The 18979-nt window shown below is 36.1% G+C and overlaps 1 protein-coding gene across 2 annotated transcripts in view; it reads right to left on the bottom strand.

The window, feature by feature from the left end:
- TOPAZ1 (testis and ovary specific TOPAZ 1) overlaps positions 1-18979 on the bottom strand; it is a 90554-nt gene that overhangs the window by 30234 nt on the left and 41341 nt on the right. For both annotated transcript variants that reach the window (XM_003809306.6, XM_055109756.1), the window contains 3 exons: positions 14748-14899; positions 14449-14541; positions 11410-11525 (listed from right to left, as the gene is read on the bottom strand). In XM_003809306.6, the coding sequence (XP_003809354.2) occupies positions 11410-11525; positions 14449-14541; positions 14748-14899 (361 nt within the window). The remainder of the gene's footprint in view (positions 1-11409; positions 11526-14448; positions 14542-14747; positions 14900-18979) is intronic.

The following is an 18979-nucleotide window of genomic DNA, read 5'->3' as shown; positions in this document are numbered from 1 at the left end:
ACCTCAGCCTCCCGAGAAGCTGGGACTACAGGCGCCCGCCACCACACCCGGCTAGTTTTTTGTATTTTTAGTAGAGACGGGGCTTCACCATGTTAGCCAGAATGGTCTCTATCTCCTGACCTCGTGATCTGCCCACCTCGGCCTCCCAAAGTGCTGGGATTACAGGTGTGAGCCACCATGCCCAGCCAAGATGGATATTTTAATACATGTTGTTGGAAAAGTTGGATAATCATTTGGAAAAGATAAAACTGAATCCATTTCACATAACATACCTAAGAGAAAAAACTCCACGTAGATTAAAAACCTAACTGTAAAAATGAAGTCATACAAATAGTAAAAGAAAACGTGCCAGTTTGCCTAAAACCTTCATGTAGAGAAATGATGACTCAAAACCACATGCAATAAAACATAACCTTGACTCAAAACTGAGAAAAAAGATTGAAATATAAGGTTGCATAAAAATAGAACTTTTTGCATGGTAAAAAACACCAGAAGGTCAAAAGACAACTGACAAACTGGAAGAAAAATTGCAATATATACTAATATATACTACAAAGGCCTAATACCTGTAATATATCAAGAACTCTAAAAGTTTAAGAACCAAAGAACCAAAACCTAATAGAAAAAGGGGAAAAAAGAGTGAAGAGTTCACATAAAACATGTAAAAATAGCCCTCAAATATATGAACAGAAAATGCTCAAATTCATTCATGAGAGAAATGCAAACTAAAACACCATTTGTCATCTAATAGATTAGCAAACACTGAAAAACATTCTAACACATTATGTTAGAAAGCTAGGCTGAAATAGGCAGTCTCATATTTCTGATGGGAACACAAATGGGTACAAGTATTCTGGAGGAAAATTTGGCAATACCTAACAAAAGTTATATATACTTATCTTTAAAAGTTATAAGTTATATACTTATCTTCACAATTTTTTGACTTTTAAATAAGCTCACAGGAATTTCCAAAAATAGTACACTGCGCACTCTTCACCCAGCTTTTTCCAATAGTGACATCTTATATACCACCAGGAAACTGACACTGGTACAATATTGTTAACTACAGGCCTTATTCAGTTTTTATCAATTTTTACATGTATTTGTGTGTGTGTATGTAACTGCAACTGTTCCATTTCTACAAAGGAACTTTCTCATGATACCCTTTTATACTCATCCCCTCTCCACTGTCCCTGTCCCCTGGCAACCACTAATCAGTTCTCCATTTCTTAGTTTTGTTATCTCGGGGATATTACATAAATGAAATGTATGCACTGTGTAGCATGTAGCCTTTTGAGATTAGCTTTTAAAATTCAACATAATTCCCTTGAGATCAATCCAATTTGTTGCACATTTCATAGTTTCTCCCTCTTTTTCCTGAATAGTATGCCATGGTAGGTACCACAGTTTAACTATAACTACTCATTCACCTATTGAAGGGTATCTGAGTTTTTTTTTTTTTTCCAGTTTCTTGTTATGACAATTAAAGCTGCTAAGAACATTTACGTGTAAGTTTTTATGTGACCAAAAGTTTTCATTTCTCTAGGATAAATGCCCAGGAGTTCAACAGCTGCCTTTGGGATGTGCATGTTTAGTTTGTAGAGAAACTGTCAAACTGCTTTTCAGAGTGGCTGTACCATTTTATATTCTCACTAACAGCATATGATCCAGTTTATCCACACTCTCCCCAGCATTTGGTGTTAACAATATTTTTTTAAAAATTCTGTTATTCTGATAGGTGTGTGGTGATATCTCATATAGTTTTATTTTACATTTCTCTTATGGCTAACAATGTTGAACTTATTTTCATGTGCTTAGTTGCCATCTGCATATCCTCATTGGTGAAACATGTTTATGTCTTTAGCCCATTTTCTTTTCTTTCTTTTTTTTTAAGACGTCTCACTCTGTCGCCCAAGCTGGAGTGCAGTGGCACGATCTCAGTTCACTACAACCTGGGTTCAAGTGATTCTCTTGGAGCCTCAGCCTCCTGAGTAGCTGGGACTACAGGCATGTACCACCATGCCTGGGTAATTTTTGTTATTTTTAGTAGAGATGGGGTTTTACCATGTTGGCCAGGCTGGTCTCAAACTCCTGACCTCAAGTGATCTGCCCACCTCGGCCTCCCAAAGTGCTGGGATTACAGATGTAAGCCATGGCACCCAGCTCTCATTTTCTTTTTTTTAATTATTTATTTATTTATTTATTTATTTTATTATTATTATACTTTAAGTTTTAGGGTACATGTGCACAATGTGCAGGTTAGTTACATATGTATACATGTGCCATGCTGGTGTGCTGCACCCATTAACTCATCATTTAGCATTAGGTATATCTCCTAAAGCTATCGCTCTCCCCTCCCCCCACCCCACAACAGTCCCCAGAGTGTGATGTTCCTCTTCCTGTGTCCATGTGTTCTCATTGTTCAATTCCCACCTATGAGTGAGAATATGCAGTGTTTGGTTTTTTGTTCCTGCGATAGTTTACTGAGAATGATGATTTCCAATTTCATCCATGTCCCTACAAAGGACATGAACTCATCATTTTTTATGGCTGCATAGTATTCCATGGTGTATATGTGCCACATTTTCTTAATCCAGTCTATCATTGTTGGACATTTGGGTTGGTTCCAAGTCTTTGCTATTGTGAATAGTGCCGCAATAAACACACGTGTGCGTGTGTCTTTATAGCAGCATGATTTGTAGTCCTTTTGGTATATACCCAGTAATGGGATGGCTGGGTCAAATGGTATTTCTAGTTCTAGATCCCTGAGGAATTGCCACACTGACTTCCACAATGGTTGAACTAGTTTACTGTCCCACCAACAGTGTAAAAGTGTTCCTATTTCTCCACATCCTCTCCAGCACCTGTTGTTTCCTGACTTTTTAATGATTGCCATTCTAACTGGTGTGAGATGGTATCTCATTGTGGTTTTGATTTGCATTTATCTGAAAGCCAGTGATGGTGAGCATTTTTTCATGTGTTTTTTGGCTGCATAAATGTCTTCTTTTGAGAAGTGTCTGTTCATGTCCAGCTCCCATTTTCTAACACTATCATTTGTTTGTTTACTATTGAATTTTGAGACTTTCAAAATATATTCTCAGCTGGGCACAGTGGCTCATGCCTGTAATCTCAGCACTTTGGGAGGCCAAGGTGGGTGAATCACGAGGTCAGCAGTTTGAGATCAGCCTGGCCAACATGGTGAAACCCAGTCTCTACTAAAAATACAAAAATCAGCCAGGCATGGTGGCACGCATCTGTAATCCCAGCTACTTGGGAGGCTGAGGCAGGAGAATCACTTGAACCCAGGAGGCGGAGGTTGCAGTGAGCTGAGATTGTGCCACTGCACTCCAGCCTGTGTGACAGAGCAAGACTCCGTCTCAGGGGAAAAAAAAAAAAATATATATATATATATATATATATATATAAAATATATACATAAAATATATAATATATACAAATATATTATATAATATATATAAACATATATATATAGGTTTCAAAATTTTCCCCTATTTTTTCCTAAAAGTTTTTTGTTTAAATTCATGATTCATTTTGAATTAATTTTTGTATAAGGTGTCGGGTTTGGGTCAAAGTTTTTGTTTTTTACTATGGCTGTTCAATTGCTCCAGCATCATTTGTTTAAAAACTAGCTTTCTTCCATAAAATTGCTTTTGTACCTTATAAAATCAATTGAACATATTAGTAGTGGTTTATTTCTGGATTCCCTCTGTTCCTTTGACCTATGTCTCTCTCCCTCCATCCAATAACATACTTTCTTAATTACTTGATTACTGTTAGTAAGTCTTAACATTAAGTAGAGTGAATCCTTTTACTTTACCCTATTCTTTTTTTCTTTTTTGAGACAGGGTCTCTATCTGTCACCCAGGCTGGAGTGCAGTGGTGCAATCACGGCTCATTGCAGCCTCTACCTCTGGGGCTCAAGTGATCCTCCCACAGCTACAAGTCCCAGTTAGCTGGGACTACAGGTGCGTGACATCATGCCCAGCTAATTTTTTGTAAAGATGGGGTTTCACCACGTTGCCCAGGCTGGCCTCGAACTCCTGGGCTTAAGTAATCTGCCTGCCTCGCCCTCCCAAAGTATTGTGATTACAGGTGTGAGCCACTGCACTTAGCCTATTCTTTTTAAAAAGTTGTCTTAGCTATTCTAGTCCTTTTACCTTTGCACATAAATTTTAGAATATACGTTTTTATACCTACAAAAAAATCTTGCCAGAGGGATTCTGATAGGAATTGAGTTAAACCAATGGATGAAATTTTGAAGAATTGACACCTTTATTAAGTCTCCCAATCCATGAATGTAGTATCTCTATTTATTTAATCTTTCAATTTCTTTTATCAGCATTTTGTAACTTCCAACATACAAGTTTAGCATGTGTTCAGTCAGATTTTTACTAATTTTTGTTTTTAGCCATTGTAAATTATATTGTTTTAAATGCTGGTTTCCCCAGTTCGTTTTCAGTATATAGAAATATGGTTGATTTTTGTGCTGCAACCTTGCTGCACTCCTTAGTTCTAGGAGAGTGTTTTTTTTTTTTTTAAATTTTGGTACATTCCTTGGCATATATGCAGAAAATGTCATCTGCAAATACGGACAGTTTTATTTCTTCACTTCCAATCTGTATGCTAGCTATTTCCATTTCTTGCCTTACACTGGCTAAGATTTATCATAGTATGTTGAATAAGAGTGGTATCAGTGAACATCCTTGCCATGTTCCCAATCTTAGGAAGAAGCATCCAGTCTTTCATCTAAATATAATATTTGCTGTAGGTTTCTTACAGATACTGTTTGTGAAGTTAAAGAATTTCTTCCTTTATTCATAATTTGCTGACTTTTAAAAATAATGCATGGATATTGAATTTTGTCAAATGCTTTTCTGTATTAATTGAATAATCATGTGGTTTTTCTTCTTATGTTGTAGATATGATGAATTACATTGATTTTCAAATATTGAACCATCTTTGCATTCTTGAAATAAACCCTGTTTGATAATGGTGTATAATTCTTTTTACAACTTCCTGGATTCAATATGGTAGTATTTTATTGAGAATTTCTGCATCAAAGCTCAGGAGAGATAATACTAATTTGTAATTTTCTTTTCTTTTTTCTTTTTTTTTTTTTTGAGACAGACTTTCACTCTTGTTGTCCAGGCTGGAGTGCAATGGTTCAATCTCGGCTCACTGTAACCTCCGCCTCCTGGGTTCAAGTGATTCTCCTGCCTTAGCCTATCAAGTAGCTGGGATTACAGGCATGTGCCACCATGCTCAGCTAATTTTGTATTTTTAGTAGAGACGGGGTTTCACCATGTTAGTCAGGTTGGTCTTAAACTCCTGACCTCAGGTGATCCACCCACCTCGGCCTCTCAAAGTGCTGGGATTACAGGTGTGAGCCACCATGCCCGGCCGTAATTTGCTTTTCTTTTCTTTTTTTTTTTTTTTTTTTTTTTTTGGTATTCTCTGTGTCTGGTTTTGGAGTCTGGGTAACACTGGTATCAAAATATGCTGGTAAATGTTCCCTCATGTTTTCTGCAAGAGATCGTGTAAATCCATGCTGATTCTTCTTTGAATGACTGGTAGAATCGTCCAATGAAACTATCTGGCCCTTGAAATGTCTTTTTTGGAAGCTTTTAAATGATGGATTAAATTTCTTCCATAGTTGTAACACTATTTAGATGATCTAGTTCATATTGCATCAACTTTGTTTTTTTTGTGGTTTTTAAGGACTTGCTCCATTTCATCTATGTTGCTGAGTTTATGTCAAGTTGTTCAAGGCAATCCCTTATGATCACTTTAATGGCTGCAGTAACTGTACTGATAACCCTGGTCTCATTCCTGGTATCGATAATTCATGTCTTCATGTCTGCTTTTTTTTTTTTTAGTCTTGCTAGAGGCTTGTTAATTTTATTGATCTTTTCAAACAAACAGCTTTTTGTTTCATTGATTTACTTTTTGTTTTCAGCTTCATTGATTCATATTCTTAGCTTTATTGCCTTTCTTATGCTTACTTTGACTTTATTTTGCTCTTATTTTTCCTTGTTTTGTGAGGTGGGAGCTTAGAATATTGTGTAATGGATTTTCCTCTCAGGATTGCTTTAACTGCATCCCCAAGTTGTGACATATTTTCATTTTTATTCAGTTCTAACAGTTCACTTAGTTTTGAAACTTTCTCTTCACACGTGGATTATAGAGAAATGTGTTGTTTAATTTCCAAGTGTTTGGAGATTTTCCTATTATACCTCCATTGTTGATTTCCAGTTTGATTACATTACAGTCAAATAATGTACTCTGTATAGTTTTAATTGTTTTAAATTTTTTGAGGTTTATGATCCAGGATATGGTCTACCTTGGTGAATATTCCATAGATGCTTGAAAAGAATATGTATTCTGCTGTTTTGGGGTACAGTGTTCTATAAATGTCTATTAAACCCTGTTGATTGATGGAGGTGTTTAGTTCTATATCTTTGCTGATTTCCCAGTATTTCTATCAATTATTGAGAGAGGGATATTGAAGTCCCCAACTATAATTATAGAATTGTCCATTTCTCCTTTCAATTCAATAATTTTGTTTCATGTATTCTGAAGCTGTTTTTTGGTGCATATACTTTATAATTGCTATGTCTTCTTGGCATATTGATCATCTTATTATGTAGTGTCCCTCTTTGTACCTGTAGTTTTCCTTGCTCTAAAGTCTATTTAATTCGTTATTCATATAATCACTCATGCTCCTTTTAAAACTAATGTTTGCATGGCATATTGTTTCAACTACCTATATCCTTACAATGAAAGTTAATTTCTTGTCAGGGGCATATAGTTATACTTTTATATATATTCTGCCAACTGCAATCCTTTAATTAGTGTATTTATAACATTTACACAAACAGTATATGGATATCACTCTAAATAAATTCATAGAGAAATTCTTCATTTTTTAATGGCTGCAAAGTACTTCATTGTGTGAATATACTATATTATTCATCTACTGTATTGGTATTTAGATTGTTCCCAATATTTTGCAAGTATAAACAATGCTGCAATGAATAACCTTGGGTGTGCATATGTTTGTATTGATAGAGGTGTGTTTTCAGGGTACATTTGTAGAATTGGGATTGCTGAGTCAAAAGGTAAGTGCACTAGAGCAACAACTAAAAAATATATATATACAAAGAGAGATACTCAAAAACTACAGTTAATCAGAATGGAATTCTAAAAAACGTTCAAGTAATCCCCACAGGAATATAGAAAAAAGTAAACAGTAGATAAACAAAAAGTAACTAATAAAGTTGCAGACTTAAGATCCAACATTTCAATACCCACTTTAAATGTGAAAGTTTTAAAATAATCACTGAATGTTAAGAAATTTCCTAAGTTATAGGAACATATAAATTGTCACTAATGTCCTGAATATAAATGTTAAAATTCTTTCTAGCAGCCTTATCTTCTGTGAAAGTCTTTCAAATGAACTGTAAACTAGCTAATTAAAAATATAATCAAAATCAAAATATAAATGTGCATTAAAATTCATTTGACTATTTTGGGATGCTGAAGCAGGCAGATCACTTGAGCCCAGGAGTTCGAGACCAGACTGGGCAACATGTTGAAATCCTACCTCTGAAAAAAATACAAAAAAATATAGCTAGGGCACAATGGCACGTGCCTGTAGTCCCAGAGAGTTGGGAGGCTAAGGTAGGAGAATTTCTTGAGCCCAAGAGGTTGAGGCTGCAGTGAGCCATGAGCCATGATTGCACCACTGCACTCCAGCTTGGGAGACAGAGGGAGATACTGTCTCAAAGAAAAAAAAATAATTGCCTAGTGCAGAATAGGGTGATTATTTCAAAGAGTCAAGAAAATTCAAGTATAAAATAACATACTACTTTTTTTTCTTTTGCCTTGGAGCTGGGTTCACATGCTCAGTTATGATCTAAACTCCTTAACTATCCAGTTATTATCCTACTCTCTCAAAACTCTCTCCATCATCAAATAGGTCACCAACGTTAGTACCTCTTAAAGAATACTATATACAGTCATGCGTCGTTTGATGGCTATATGTCTTTTTTTTTTTGAGACAGAGTCTTGCTCTGTTGTCCAGGATGGAGTGCAGTGGCACGATCTTGGCTCACTGCCACCTCTGCTTTCCAGATTCAAGCAATTCTCCCACCTCAGCCTCCTGAGTAGCTGGGATTACAGGCGTGCACCACTACACCTGGCTGATTTTTCTATTTTTTGTAGAGATGAGGTTTCACATGTTGGCCAGGCTAGTCTCAAACTCCCAACCTCAGGTGATCCACCTGCCTCAGCCTCCCAAAGTGCTGGGATTACAGGCATGAGCCACTGTACCCGGCTGGGGATATGTTCTCAGAAATGTGTCTTTATGTGATTTTATCTTTGTGTAATCATCATAAGGGTGTACTTACACAAACCTAGATGGTACAGCCTACTATTCACCTAGGCTATATGATATAGCCTATTGTTCCTAGGCTACCAACCTGCAAAGCATGTTATTGTACTGAATACTGTAGGCAACTGTAACACAAACTGTAGACTTTACAAATACTATATACTTAGGCTACACTTAATTTAGAAAAAAAGTTTCTCTTTCTTCAATATTAATTTTAACTTACTGTAACTTTACAAACTTTTTGACTCTTTTGTAACAACACCCAGCTTAAAACAGAAACACACTGTATATCTGTACAAAAGCATGTTCTCTATATCCTTATTCTATAAACTTTTTTCTAGTTTTGAAAATTTTTATTTTTTACTTTGTAAACTGTTTTGTTAAAAACTAAGACACAAATACATGCATTAGCCTAGGCCTACAGAGAACAAGGATGATCAATATCACTGTCTTCCACCTCCACATCTTGTCTCCCTGGAAGGTCTATGGGTCAATCACATGTATGGAGCTGTCATCTCCTATGACAATAATGCCTACTTCTGGAATACCTTCTGGAGGACCTGCCTGAATCTGTTTTACACTTAACTTTAAAAAAATATAAGTAGGAGTACACTCTAAAATAATAATAAAATACAGTAAATACATAGACCAGTAACACTAATTTATTATCATTATCAAATGTTATGTACTGTACATAGTTGTATGTGCTATACTTTTATATGACTGGCAGCGCAGTAAGTTTGTTTACACTAGTATCACCACAAACATATGAGTAGTGCATTGTGCTCTGACATTATAACAGCTAAGATGTCACTAGGAGATAGGAATTTTTCAGCTCCATTATAATTTTATGGGATCACCATGGTATATGTGGTCCATCATTAACCAAAACATCATTATGGGGCACATAACTGTAATGGTTTGAAGTGGGAGCACAGAAAGGGGCAGAGGGTATAAAGATACAGTTTTCAAAGTTATATACTGTAAAATAGACTAAGAATATTCATGATTGTGTTGCTTGTGTTTGAAAGCACAATAGGGCAACTACAGTTAACAGAAATGTATAGCATATTTCAAATAACCAGAAGAGAAGCTCTGGAATGTCCCTAATACAAAGAAATGATAAATGTTTGAGGTGATGAATATCCCAGTTACCCTGATTTGATCATTATACATCGTATACATGTATCGTTAAAACTCATGTACTCTGTAAACATATACAACTATTACACATCAATAAAAAAAGTGAAAAGCTGGATTGTTCTGGGGTCTTCCTATATACTAACAGGGTCTGCTGTCAATCATTGCATGAAGGGTGAAGTTCAGTAGCTATTCAGGGCACCAGATACTGCTATTCTCTTGAGCCTTGATGCATACACTTTCCCTGTGCTAACTGCTACTGAATCTGGTGCGAGATTAACATCTGTTAGTCATGTGAGCTCTCTGCCATAGCTGCCACTGCCCAAAATGGGGAAAGTTTTTCACATATCGCTCTGGGGAAGAATGAACTCAATGATTGGAAGACAACATCAATGCACCCTACTTAAAAACAAATTAGACTCCAGAACTATATGCTGGATGAATTATACTTTCCTTACAAAAATTTGTTTCCTAGGTAGTCCCCAAAATCTATTTAGCCTAAACAGTGTTACAATTTTCATGGAAAACATGAATATTGTTAATTATCAGTAATTAAATTAAAAAATTATAGAACCTGGAAAACTCAAATTAATTTCAATGTTAGTGATTGAAGGGAAGAAGTACTATTTAGAGCTGCAATTCTTTTAACTGCACCGAGGCATCTAGGGCACAATGGCAAACTCCCCAGGACACCATAGGTTAGTTTAAGCTTGTTAAATAAGCCTATGTTAAGGCTGACATCTGCCAGACACTGAACAAATTACTACTATTAACTTGTTTGGACCTAACTAGTTAATAAATGGGACAGTTAACATCTTTCTTTTGGCCTAGGGACACAGAACCAAGAAAGTTTGGGAACCTCTGCATTAGAGGATAATGAGAAATGAGATAAAAATAGTGATGGAAGCTTCATATTGGAGATTTCTGGGCATTCTGAAGGATTTCAGTAGTTGATTTGCTCTTTATCAAATCTAATTACATTTAAAAAGTTATGATTCATTTAAACACATAATTTATATCTTTTTTTCTATGTATGTTATACTTTGATTTTTTTTTTTTTTAAGTCATGGCTTTCCTTTTTCTTGGTGTAAGTATATTATGGTACTACTTGTATAATTGTGAGAGTTTTTTTTTCAGTTTTTATTTATTTATTTATTTATTTTTGAGATGGAGTCTCGCTCTGTCACCCAGGTAGTGGTGCGATCTCGGCTCACTGCAACCTCCGCCTCCCAGATTCAAGTGATTCTCCTGCCTCAGTCTCCTGAGTAACTGGGATTACAGGCACGCGCTACCATGCTCAGCTAATTTTTGTATTTTTAGTAGAGATGGGGTTTCACCATGTTGGTCAGGATGGTCTTGAACTCCTGACCTTGTGATCCGCCTGCCTCGGCCTTGCAAAGTGCTGGGATTACAGGCGTGAGCCACAGCGCCTGGCTTTTTTTTTTTTTTTTTAAAGGTCTTTGGAGGCCCACAAGCTGAATAGAGAAAGTAAATAAGGGAGGGGCACTAAAGTATTTTATTGAGTCAAATAGAAAAAAGAATTAAGGTAATTTGTACACATATAAGAGAGTACATTAGGTGTAATTAAGTGGTGAAACAGAAGATAAAAGACACTCTTTTTACACTTGATGAGCAGGACATTGAGAGGAAATGAAGTACTAAGAAAAATAAGGTGAGGCTGGCCACAGGCAGCTTGACTAAAGTAGGGCACAGCCAAGAAACAGGAGAAGGGTTTATGACAGGCCACTATCTAAATGTTTGGGCATACAAACAGTTATTAGAGCTTTGCCTTCAGCTTTTATAAGTCCCCACCAAGACACATATATTTTGGCTTAAATAATAATGATTTTTCTCACCTTGATTTCATTTCCAGAACTGCAGTTATTTCTTGTTTGGAAGCTTGTACTTGGTATAAAAGCTTAACAATATAGTTAAAGTGCTCTGGGTCAAGCACCATCCCGGCTTCAACAAGCTGTAGAAGAGAAAAGAAAGAGTGGTTATTCTTACAAAAATGTGACAGAATTGAGGAGCCAATGTGTGTGAAACAACTAAGACACTGATGGAAGAAGTGAAACATGGAGACGAGTGGAATAAAACTCATTTAAAAAAATTGAGGCACAGAACCACAAAAAGATATCCTAAGAATTTAAAGCAAAAATGAAAATATTAAGTTTTTGGATTTTCTTCCTGCTCTCTAAGTTATCTCAACCACTTTATCATATATACCTCTTATTTAGTACTCAGTCTATCTTCTAGTCTAGGACTGGTATTCATACCTCATCCCTGATTATAAACTTCCTGAGAAGTATTGTTCCTGTGCCTCACATAGGGCCATGGCCAGAGAAGAATCAGTGATTCCTTGATAAATTAATCACTCAGGTGAACCAACTGCCCACATGTAACATAGCACGTAATTAAAAAAATTCAAAGGCTTTATCCGTCATTCACATATGACTCATTTCCTGTCTTCTTCATGAGCCTCAACGCTAATGAAGAGAACCAACAAGGGAATATCTGGACACTTCTAGTGTGAGAATAGATGAATGAGAGGCAGGCCTTTTCTGACAGCTCTTCTACATGACATTATCCTGGAAACGTGGGAAGATACAAGGTTGTGAGCTGGCAGTCTTATTAGTTGCCCCAGCTCAAATGATCCTCTTGACCTTGGTTCAAAGGTATAATGACTAGGTCCTCCAATACCTCCATAATACCTCAAAGGTATTATGACTAGCTACCCTGGACAAGGATTTAGAGAGTTAAGAATGACTCAACTGAGTGGTGTTTGAAATTCTCTGAGCAATATTTTTGCTGAGAATTTTATTTGGTTCTATTCTGGTTTTCAGAAAAATTCCCCTTTTAAGAAATTACTTAAATATCAAAATATATTTTGAATGTTTGGGAGAATGTATGCTTTGTCTCCAGTATAGATCTGAAGGGAGTACTAGGAAATAAGAATTTGGGGTAGGATAACAAAACAATACCAGGGGTAAGTGGAGAAGCTACCTGTTTCAAGGTATAATGTGAGATGCTGTAATTTGGCTGTTAGAACTCACAATTATATATTTTGAGATAGAATTTCTTTTAGTGAAGGACAATAGTAACAAGCTGCTGAGAGATTTTCCCCACCTTTGAACTCCAAGGAAAATTGTCTCAAATTTAGTGGTACTCGGCCCCTTTTGAATGGGTCCTAGAAATGCTACCCTAAGACACGTTATTCAACAACTTTAACTAAAAATAGTTTTGGTAAAAAAAATCCTGTAAAAATGACTATTTAAAGCCTGTTCCAAAGATTAGGCTCTAATCCTTAAGCTCTATTAGCTCCTCTAGATTCAAAGCATGCTCAATTTTATTTTAAAGGAGGAAAACAGCTCCTCTCCTAAACCTACCAATCCACTACCTTAACAAATAGTTTTCCAAACATCATGAAGTAAAGGACTGGACATCATGATTTTTTTACTGTTACGCTCTACAACATTTGAAAGGGTCACTGGTGGTCTAACTGTATTCACTGACCTTGCAACGACTTTTGACTAAATGAACAAGGCCAACTATAAACAAACCTGCAAGAGAACAAATCAGTTATCTGGTAACTGACATACCTTAAAAACTCTGCCCTTTAACACTGCTCAAAGACCAGGGTAAATATAAATTGTAACAGACTAGGTAACAATCTAAGGCAGGACAAAAATGTTAATTATCTTTTCTCAGTGACATTTTTGTTAAATACATGGAGTATGGTACACTGCTAGAATAAAGAGGAGGAAAAGCATCTTTCTCCATGATGATATTATGGTGTTATTACTGAACCCTGAAATAGTCTTAACAGGGAAATTGGCACTGGTTTTAAACAACTTCCAGAAATGACGGCTCCATATTAGCCATGCAAAAATGAAAATCATTGTCTTTGTTAGATATTCTCCACTAAGGGTAATTTTATTTAGACAGTCACTGCGGGGTACATTTTGCAGAAAGCCAAGTTATTCAGTATCAGACAATTTATGGAATCCTTACTGAGATTTTCTACAACCTCTACGGGTTATCAGTAACTTTTTATTTTTTGAGATGGAGTTTTGCCCTGTTGCCTAGGTTATGGCACAATCTTGGCTCACTGCAACCTCCGCCTCCCAGGTTCAAGCAATTCTCCTGATTCAGCCTCCTGAGTAGCTGGGATTACAGGAGTGCGCCACCATGCCCGGCTAATTTTTTGTGTGTTTTTAGTAGAGATGGGGTTTCACCATGTTGGTCAGGCTGGTCTTGAACTCCTGACCCTGTGATCTGCCTGCCTCAGCCTCCCAAAGTGTTAGGATTACAGGCGTGAGCCACCACGCCTGGCAATCAGTAACTTTTGATTCCAAACATCTCTAGGCAAGCAATTGTCAAGTTTTGTAATGTGAAATCTGAGGTATTCACTCACATATCTGTTCTTCTGCTTGAGTTCTTCCAATGTTGCTTCTGAAAGAAAACTGGCAGTTTTCCTATCAGGCCTATTCTGAAGTAGACGATTGAGTAGTATCAAATACTAGGAAGTATTTAACAAAAGTTGAATTTTATATTTTTGTAAGTCTTTTTTGGTTTGTTTATTTCTGTTGTAAATGATCTCAAGTCTTTTAGAGAAAGAAAATTTTATTTAATCATCCTTACGGAGTAGAGACGAAGACAATTCATACATCAAAAAGCAATAATCTGAGTGTCTGAAACTATTTAAGAGGAAGGCTTATCAGCCACTGGATTCTCTCTTTATAAACCCTATTTCAAGAGAAAAAGAATACTTCTGGAAATAGAATTCTTTGGCATCCAGAATGTGAATAAAAGGCAGCTCAAGGGTACCCCCCGTGGAAACAATTATTTTCTTGGTTACTCGCCATGAGAGAATAAAAGAGAAAATAAAACCATACCTTGCAAAAGATATCAATTAAAGCAGGTACAGCATTCCTTAATTTCATAGTTGCCACATACTCAAATATGTTTAGTAATATTTTCAGAGAAGGCTGGATAAAACAAAAAAATTACACTCATTTTCAGATCTTCTTTTAGTACACCTTAAATTTCTCAAATTCATTTATGTTGAAAAACACAAGTGGTTTCTAGGAAGTATTCAACAAATACAGAAATTCAACTGCTAAGTTCAAACAATGAATATGACAGAGAAATTAACATAAAATATTAAAATAACATATATTTTCAGGCTACTTACCAGCATTTTAACCATTATGCTGAGGTTCACTATCTGAAATACTTCTTTCAACAAACAATGTTTGAGTAAAGAATTTAGAAGGTCATTTAGCACTTGTAAATCAAAGTATACACCTGGGGGAAACTTTCTGTAGTACTCCATAAATATGTTTACTGAAAATGAAAATATATATACTAAAGTCATTTGCTGCTTCAGATATCTGTATTTCTTAAATTTGATAATTTTTCTATATATAAAGATAAAATAATATGAATTCAATGTAAATTCTTGAAAGGTGCAGTTCTAGTATTAGAAATAGTAGATGAAAATTAAAGCAAAAGTCAAAATGGCAATAATATTTGAAGTCAACCAAGCATGTTCAGCATGAAGTAACCCATGTGCTACCTGCAACGAATAGGTCCAAACTGCCATTCCCATACATCACAGCGTCAATATGAACTCCTACAGAGTCAAGCTCCCAGGCAGTCTTGAGGCAGTAGCCTTGGTACATATGCAAGGTTATATAGTTTGGTGATGGATGCAGACTGTTTTGACACATACCCATGCTTGTTGCTTTAAACCCACCAACATGTTGACATTATTTTTAACTTCTCCCTGCCTTGTCATGGATGGGGATATTTTTTATTTCAGTTTGTGATTGTGGAACATTCTACTAAAAATTACAACAATGCTGATTAGTTTTCTTTGAGAAAGTACTTCCTTCATGCCCATCCAAATCCTTAATTTTCTATGTAACATGATGTTTCCAATTTTTCCCCATTAATTTTACTAAAATTATTTACATTGGGATTCTTTCATTGATCATTTTTTTCTTCATTCCAAAATTTCCCAGGTTAAAATCTGTATACCTTAACTGCCTTAGTAAAAATACTTTTGGTTTTATTTTGTGTTAATTACTTCTATTAGAAATATTTATTACTAGCTGGATTACCTGGTATTGTTTAGGAAAGCCAGTAGTTACTGACAAAGTTCAGTGGCACTAATGAAAAATTAATGTTAAAGTTTTAATAATTTTTAAAACTTTAATAATATGGTATAACAATATTCAAATTTCTTGTAAAGCTTTTTTATATACTACAATTATTTTCCCTGGACACATACAGATAAATTCTTGCTGCTATACTTTTGGCAGTATTTATATAGTCGCCTATACAGAAGCTGATCAACTGATAAAACGGTAAACTCAGTGTTATTATAGCTTATTAATAAAACTGAAATTGCAGACATTCAAAAAGGTGCAGTTAATCTATGTTAGCCAGTGTGTAAATAGTCCACTAATTGACATGCAACCTTCCTCCTTTTTGTCATTAAGTTATTTATTTTTTTGAGACAGAGTATCGCTCTGTCACCCAGGCTGGAGTGCAGTGGCATGATCTCAGCTCACTGCAACCTCTGCCTTCCAGGTTCAAACGACTCTCTTGCCTCAGTCTCCCGAGTAGCTGGGATTACAAGCATGCACCACCAAACCTGGTTAGGGTTTTTTTTGCATTTTTAGTAGAGACGGCGTTTCACCATGTGGGCCAGGCTGGTCTTGAACTTCTGACCTCAGGTGATCTGCCCGCCTTGGCCTCCCAAAGTGCTGGAATTATAGGCATGAGCCACCGCACCTGGCCTCATTAAGTTATTTTTAAACTGTTAATATATTATCTGCATTGAAAATAATGATCCTCTCGGCCAGGCGTGGTGGCTCGCGCCTGTAATTCCAGCACTTTGGGAGGCTGAGGTGGGCGGATCACCTGAGGTCAAGAGTTTGAGACCAGCCTGGCCAACATGGCGAGACCTTGTCTCTGCTAAAAATACAAAAATTAGCCAGGCATGGTGGCACAGGCCTGTAGTCACAGCTACTCAGGGAGACTGAGGCAGGAGAATCGCTTGAACCCAGGAGGCGGAGGTTGCAGTGAGCCAAGATCGTGCCACTGCACTCCAGCCTGGGCGACAGGGGAAGACTCCGTCTCAAAAAATCAAAAACAAATAATGATACCTTCTTGTTAAACTGTTGGGTGGAAACTGTCTGAACATTTTAATACATTTTGACACAAACTACTGTATTGTCTTTTATTTTATTTATTTATTTTTGAGACACGGTCTTGCTCTGTCACCCAGGGCTGGAGTGCAGTGTTGTGATCTTGGCTCACTGCAACCTCTGCCTCCTGGGCTTGAGCGATCTTCCCACCTCAGCCTCCCAAGCAGTTGGGACTATAGGTGTGCTCCACCATGCCTGGCTAATTTTTTAAATTTATTTTTATAGAGATGGGGTTTCGCCATTTTGCCCAGGCTGGTCTAAACTCCTGGGCTCAAGCAATCCACCCACCTCAGGCTCCCAGAGTGCTGAGATTACAGGTGTGAGCCACTGCACCCAGCCTACATTGCTTTTTAAAAAGGCTTGTCAATTCATAACGCTACTTTACCAATTACTCACCAGAATCAGGTATTTTTACTCCTTTCTTTGGTTAGGAATGCATAATTCTAGTGAATCATTAACCACTGGATTTTCCTCTTGAAATGTTTCTAATTTTCACAAGAAGAAACAATATTCATGTCTTTCTAAATAGCTGATTGGACTCATTATTCTTATATATTGGAATATTTTTGTATATTACCAGTGGTAAATCTAAAATATTGAAGATAATAGCTTTTTAGTTCAAATTTATGTGATCATATTTATATCTTTTATACTCCCTTTGATTACTTTAAACCACAGAAATTGTCATCTTTCTAAAAATCTGATTTAAAAGAAAAGACTTTTTTCTACTGAATTGCTAATTGCTATACTTCACTGATTCATTCTGGTATATGCTAAATAGCAGTTGTTTTAAAATGTTTTTGGCCATAAAACTTCTGGAAAGGGAAATTTTATGTGGAAATTCAAATATAAAACAGATAAAACAGGACCTATAGTTTTACTCTTAGGTATATACCCGAAAGAACTGAAAGCAAGGACTCAAGTAGATACTTGTATGTCAAAGTTCATGGCAACATTACTCTAATACCCAAAAGGAGAAAACAACCCAAGCGTCCATCAACAGATGAATATATAAACAAAATGTGGTATGTACATACAACAGGATATTATTCAGCCTTTAAAAGGAAGGAAATTCTGATACACGTTACAATATGGATAAACCTTGAGGACATTATGCTAAGTGAAATAATCCAGACACAAAAGGACAAATATTGTATAATTTTACTTATATGAAATACCTAGAATAGACAAATTCATAGAGCCAGAAAGTAGATTAGAGGTTATCAAGGGCCGAGAATGAGGGTAATGAGGAGTTATTGTTTAATGCGTACGGCATTTCTGTTTGGAATGAGAAAGTTCTGGGAATGGATAATGGTGATGGTTACACAACATTGAATGTACTTAATATGCCAGTGAGTCGTACACTTAAAAATGTTTAAAATGGTAAATTTTATGTATATTTTATCACATACATACTCCCAAAATGTCCGAGACAGACGGTGGAAATGTTCTAGATTAAAGGAGGCTAAAGAATCATGACAACTAAATGCACACCTGATCCTGGACTGGATCCTAAACTAGAGGGAAAAATGCTATAAAAGGCCATAATTGGGTCAAGTGACAAAATTTGAATATAAATAATAAATTAGACAAAACTACTGTACTCATGTTAAATTTACTAATGTGGATAAATGTAACATGGTTATATAAAAGCATAGCCTGTTTTTCGGAAATATGCATTAAACTATTTGGTGGTAAAGGGCCATGATGCGTGCAACTTAACTTCAAGTGGTTCAGGGAAAAATGTGTGTGCGTGTATGGCCATGCACATATGTCCACACGTGTGTGTACACACACATATATGGAAGGAAGGAGAGAGAGAACAAATGAAAATGATAAAGGATATGCCTCTTGTTTGTATTATTTCCATTTTCACAGATTTTTGTAAATTTAAAATTTCTAAATAAAAACTTAAAATTTAAAAACTTCTCAAAAGAATTTTATGTGGAAATTCAAATATAAAATAGATAAACAAGAAACTATGGTTAAACAGGGGGTAGGGGAGTCCACTGACTCAGCTTCCTCCTCTTGTGCACCAAAATGGTTCCTGAGGCCTCTCTGTAGAGCCTGAGTAGCTAAATCCATAACTTATTTATACCAGTGGTATTTAGAGCCTCTTTAAGTTGCTATCTAGTTATCTTATCATTCTTAAAGTGATTCCTCTTGTCTCAAATCCTATGGTCTTTCTAAACACTAAACCCCTCATATG

The sequence above is a fragment of the Pan paniscus genome, chromosome 2 (assembly GCF_029289425.2).
Source record: "Pan paniscus chromosome 2, NHGRI_mPanPan1-v2.0_pri, whole genome shotgun sequence".
Taxonomy (NCBI): Eukaryota; Metazoa; Chordata; class Mammalia; order Primates; family Hominidae; genus Pan; species Pan paniscus.
This window is presented reverse-complemented; position numbering and strand designations above follow the sequence as displayed.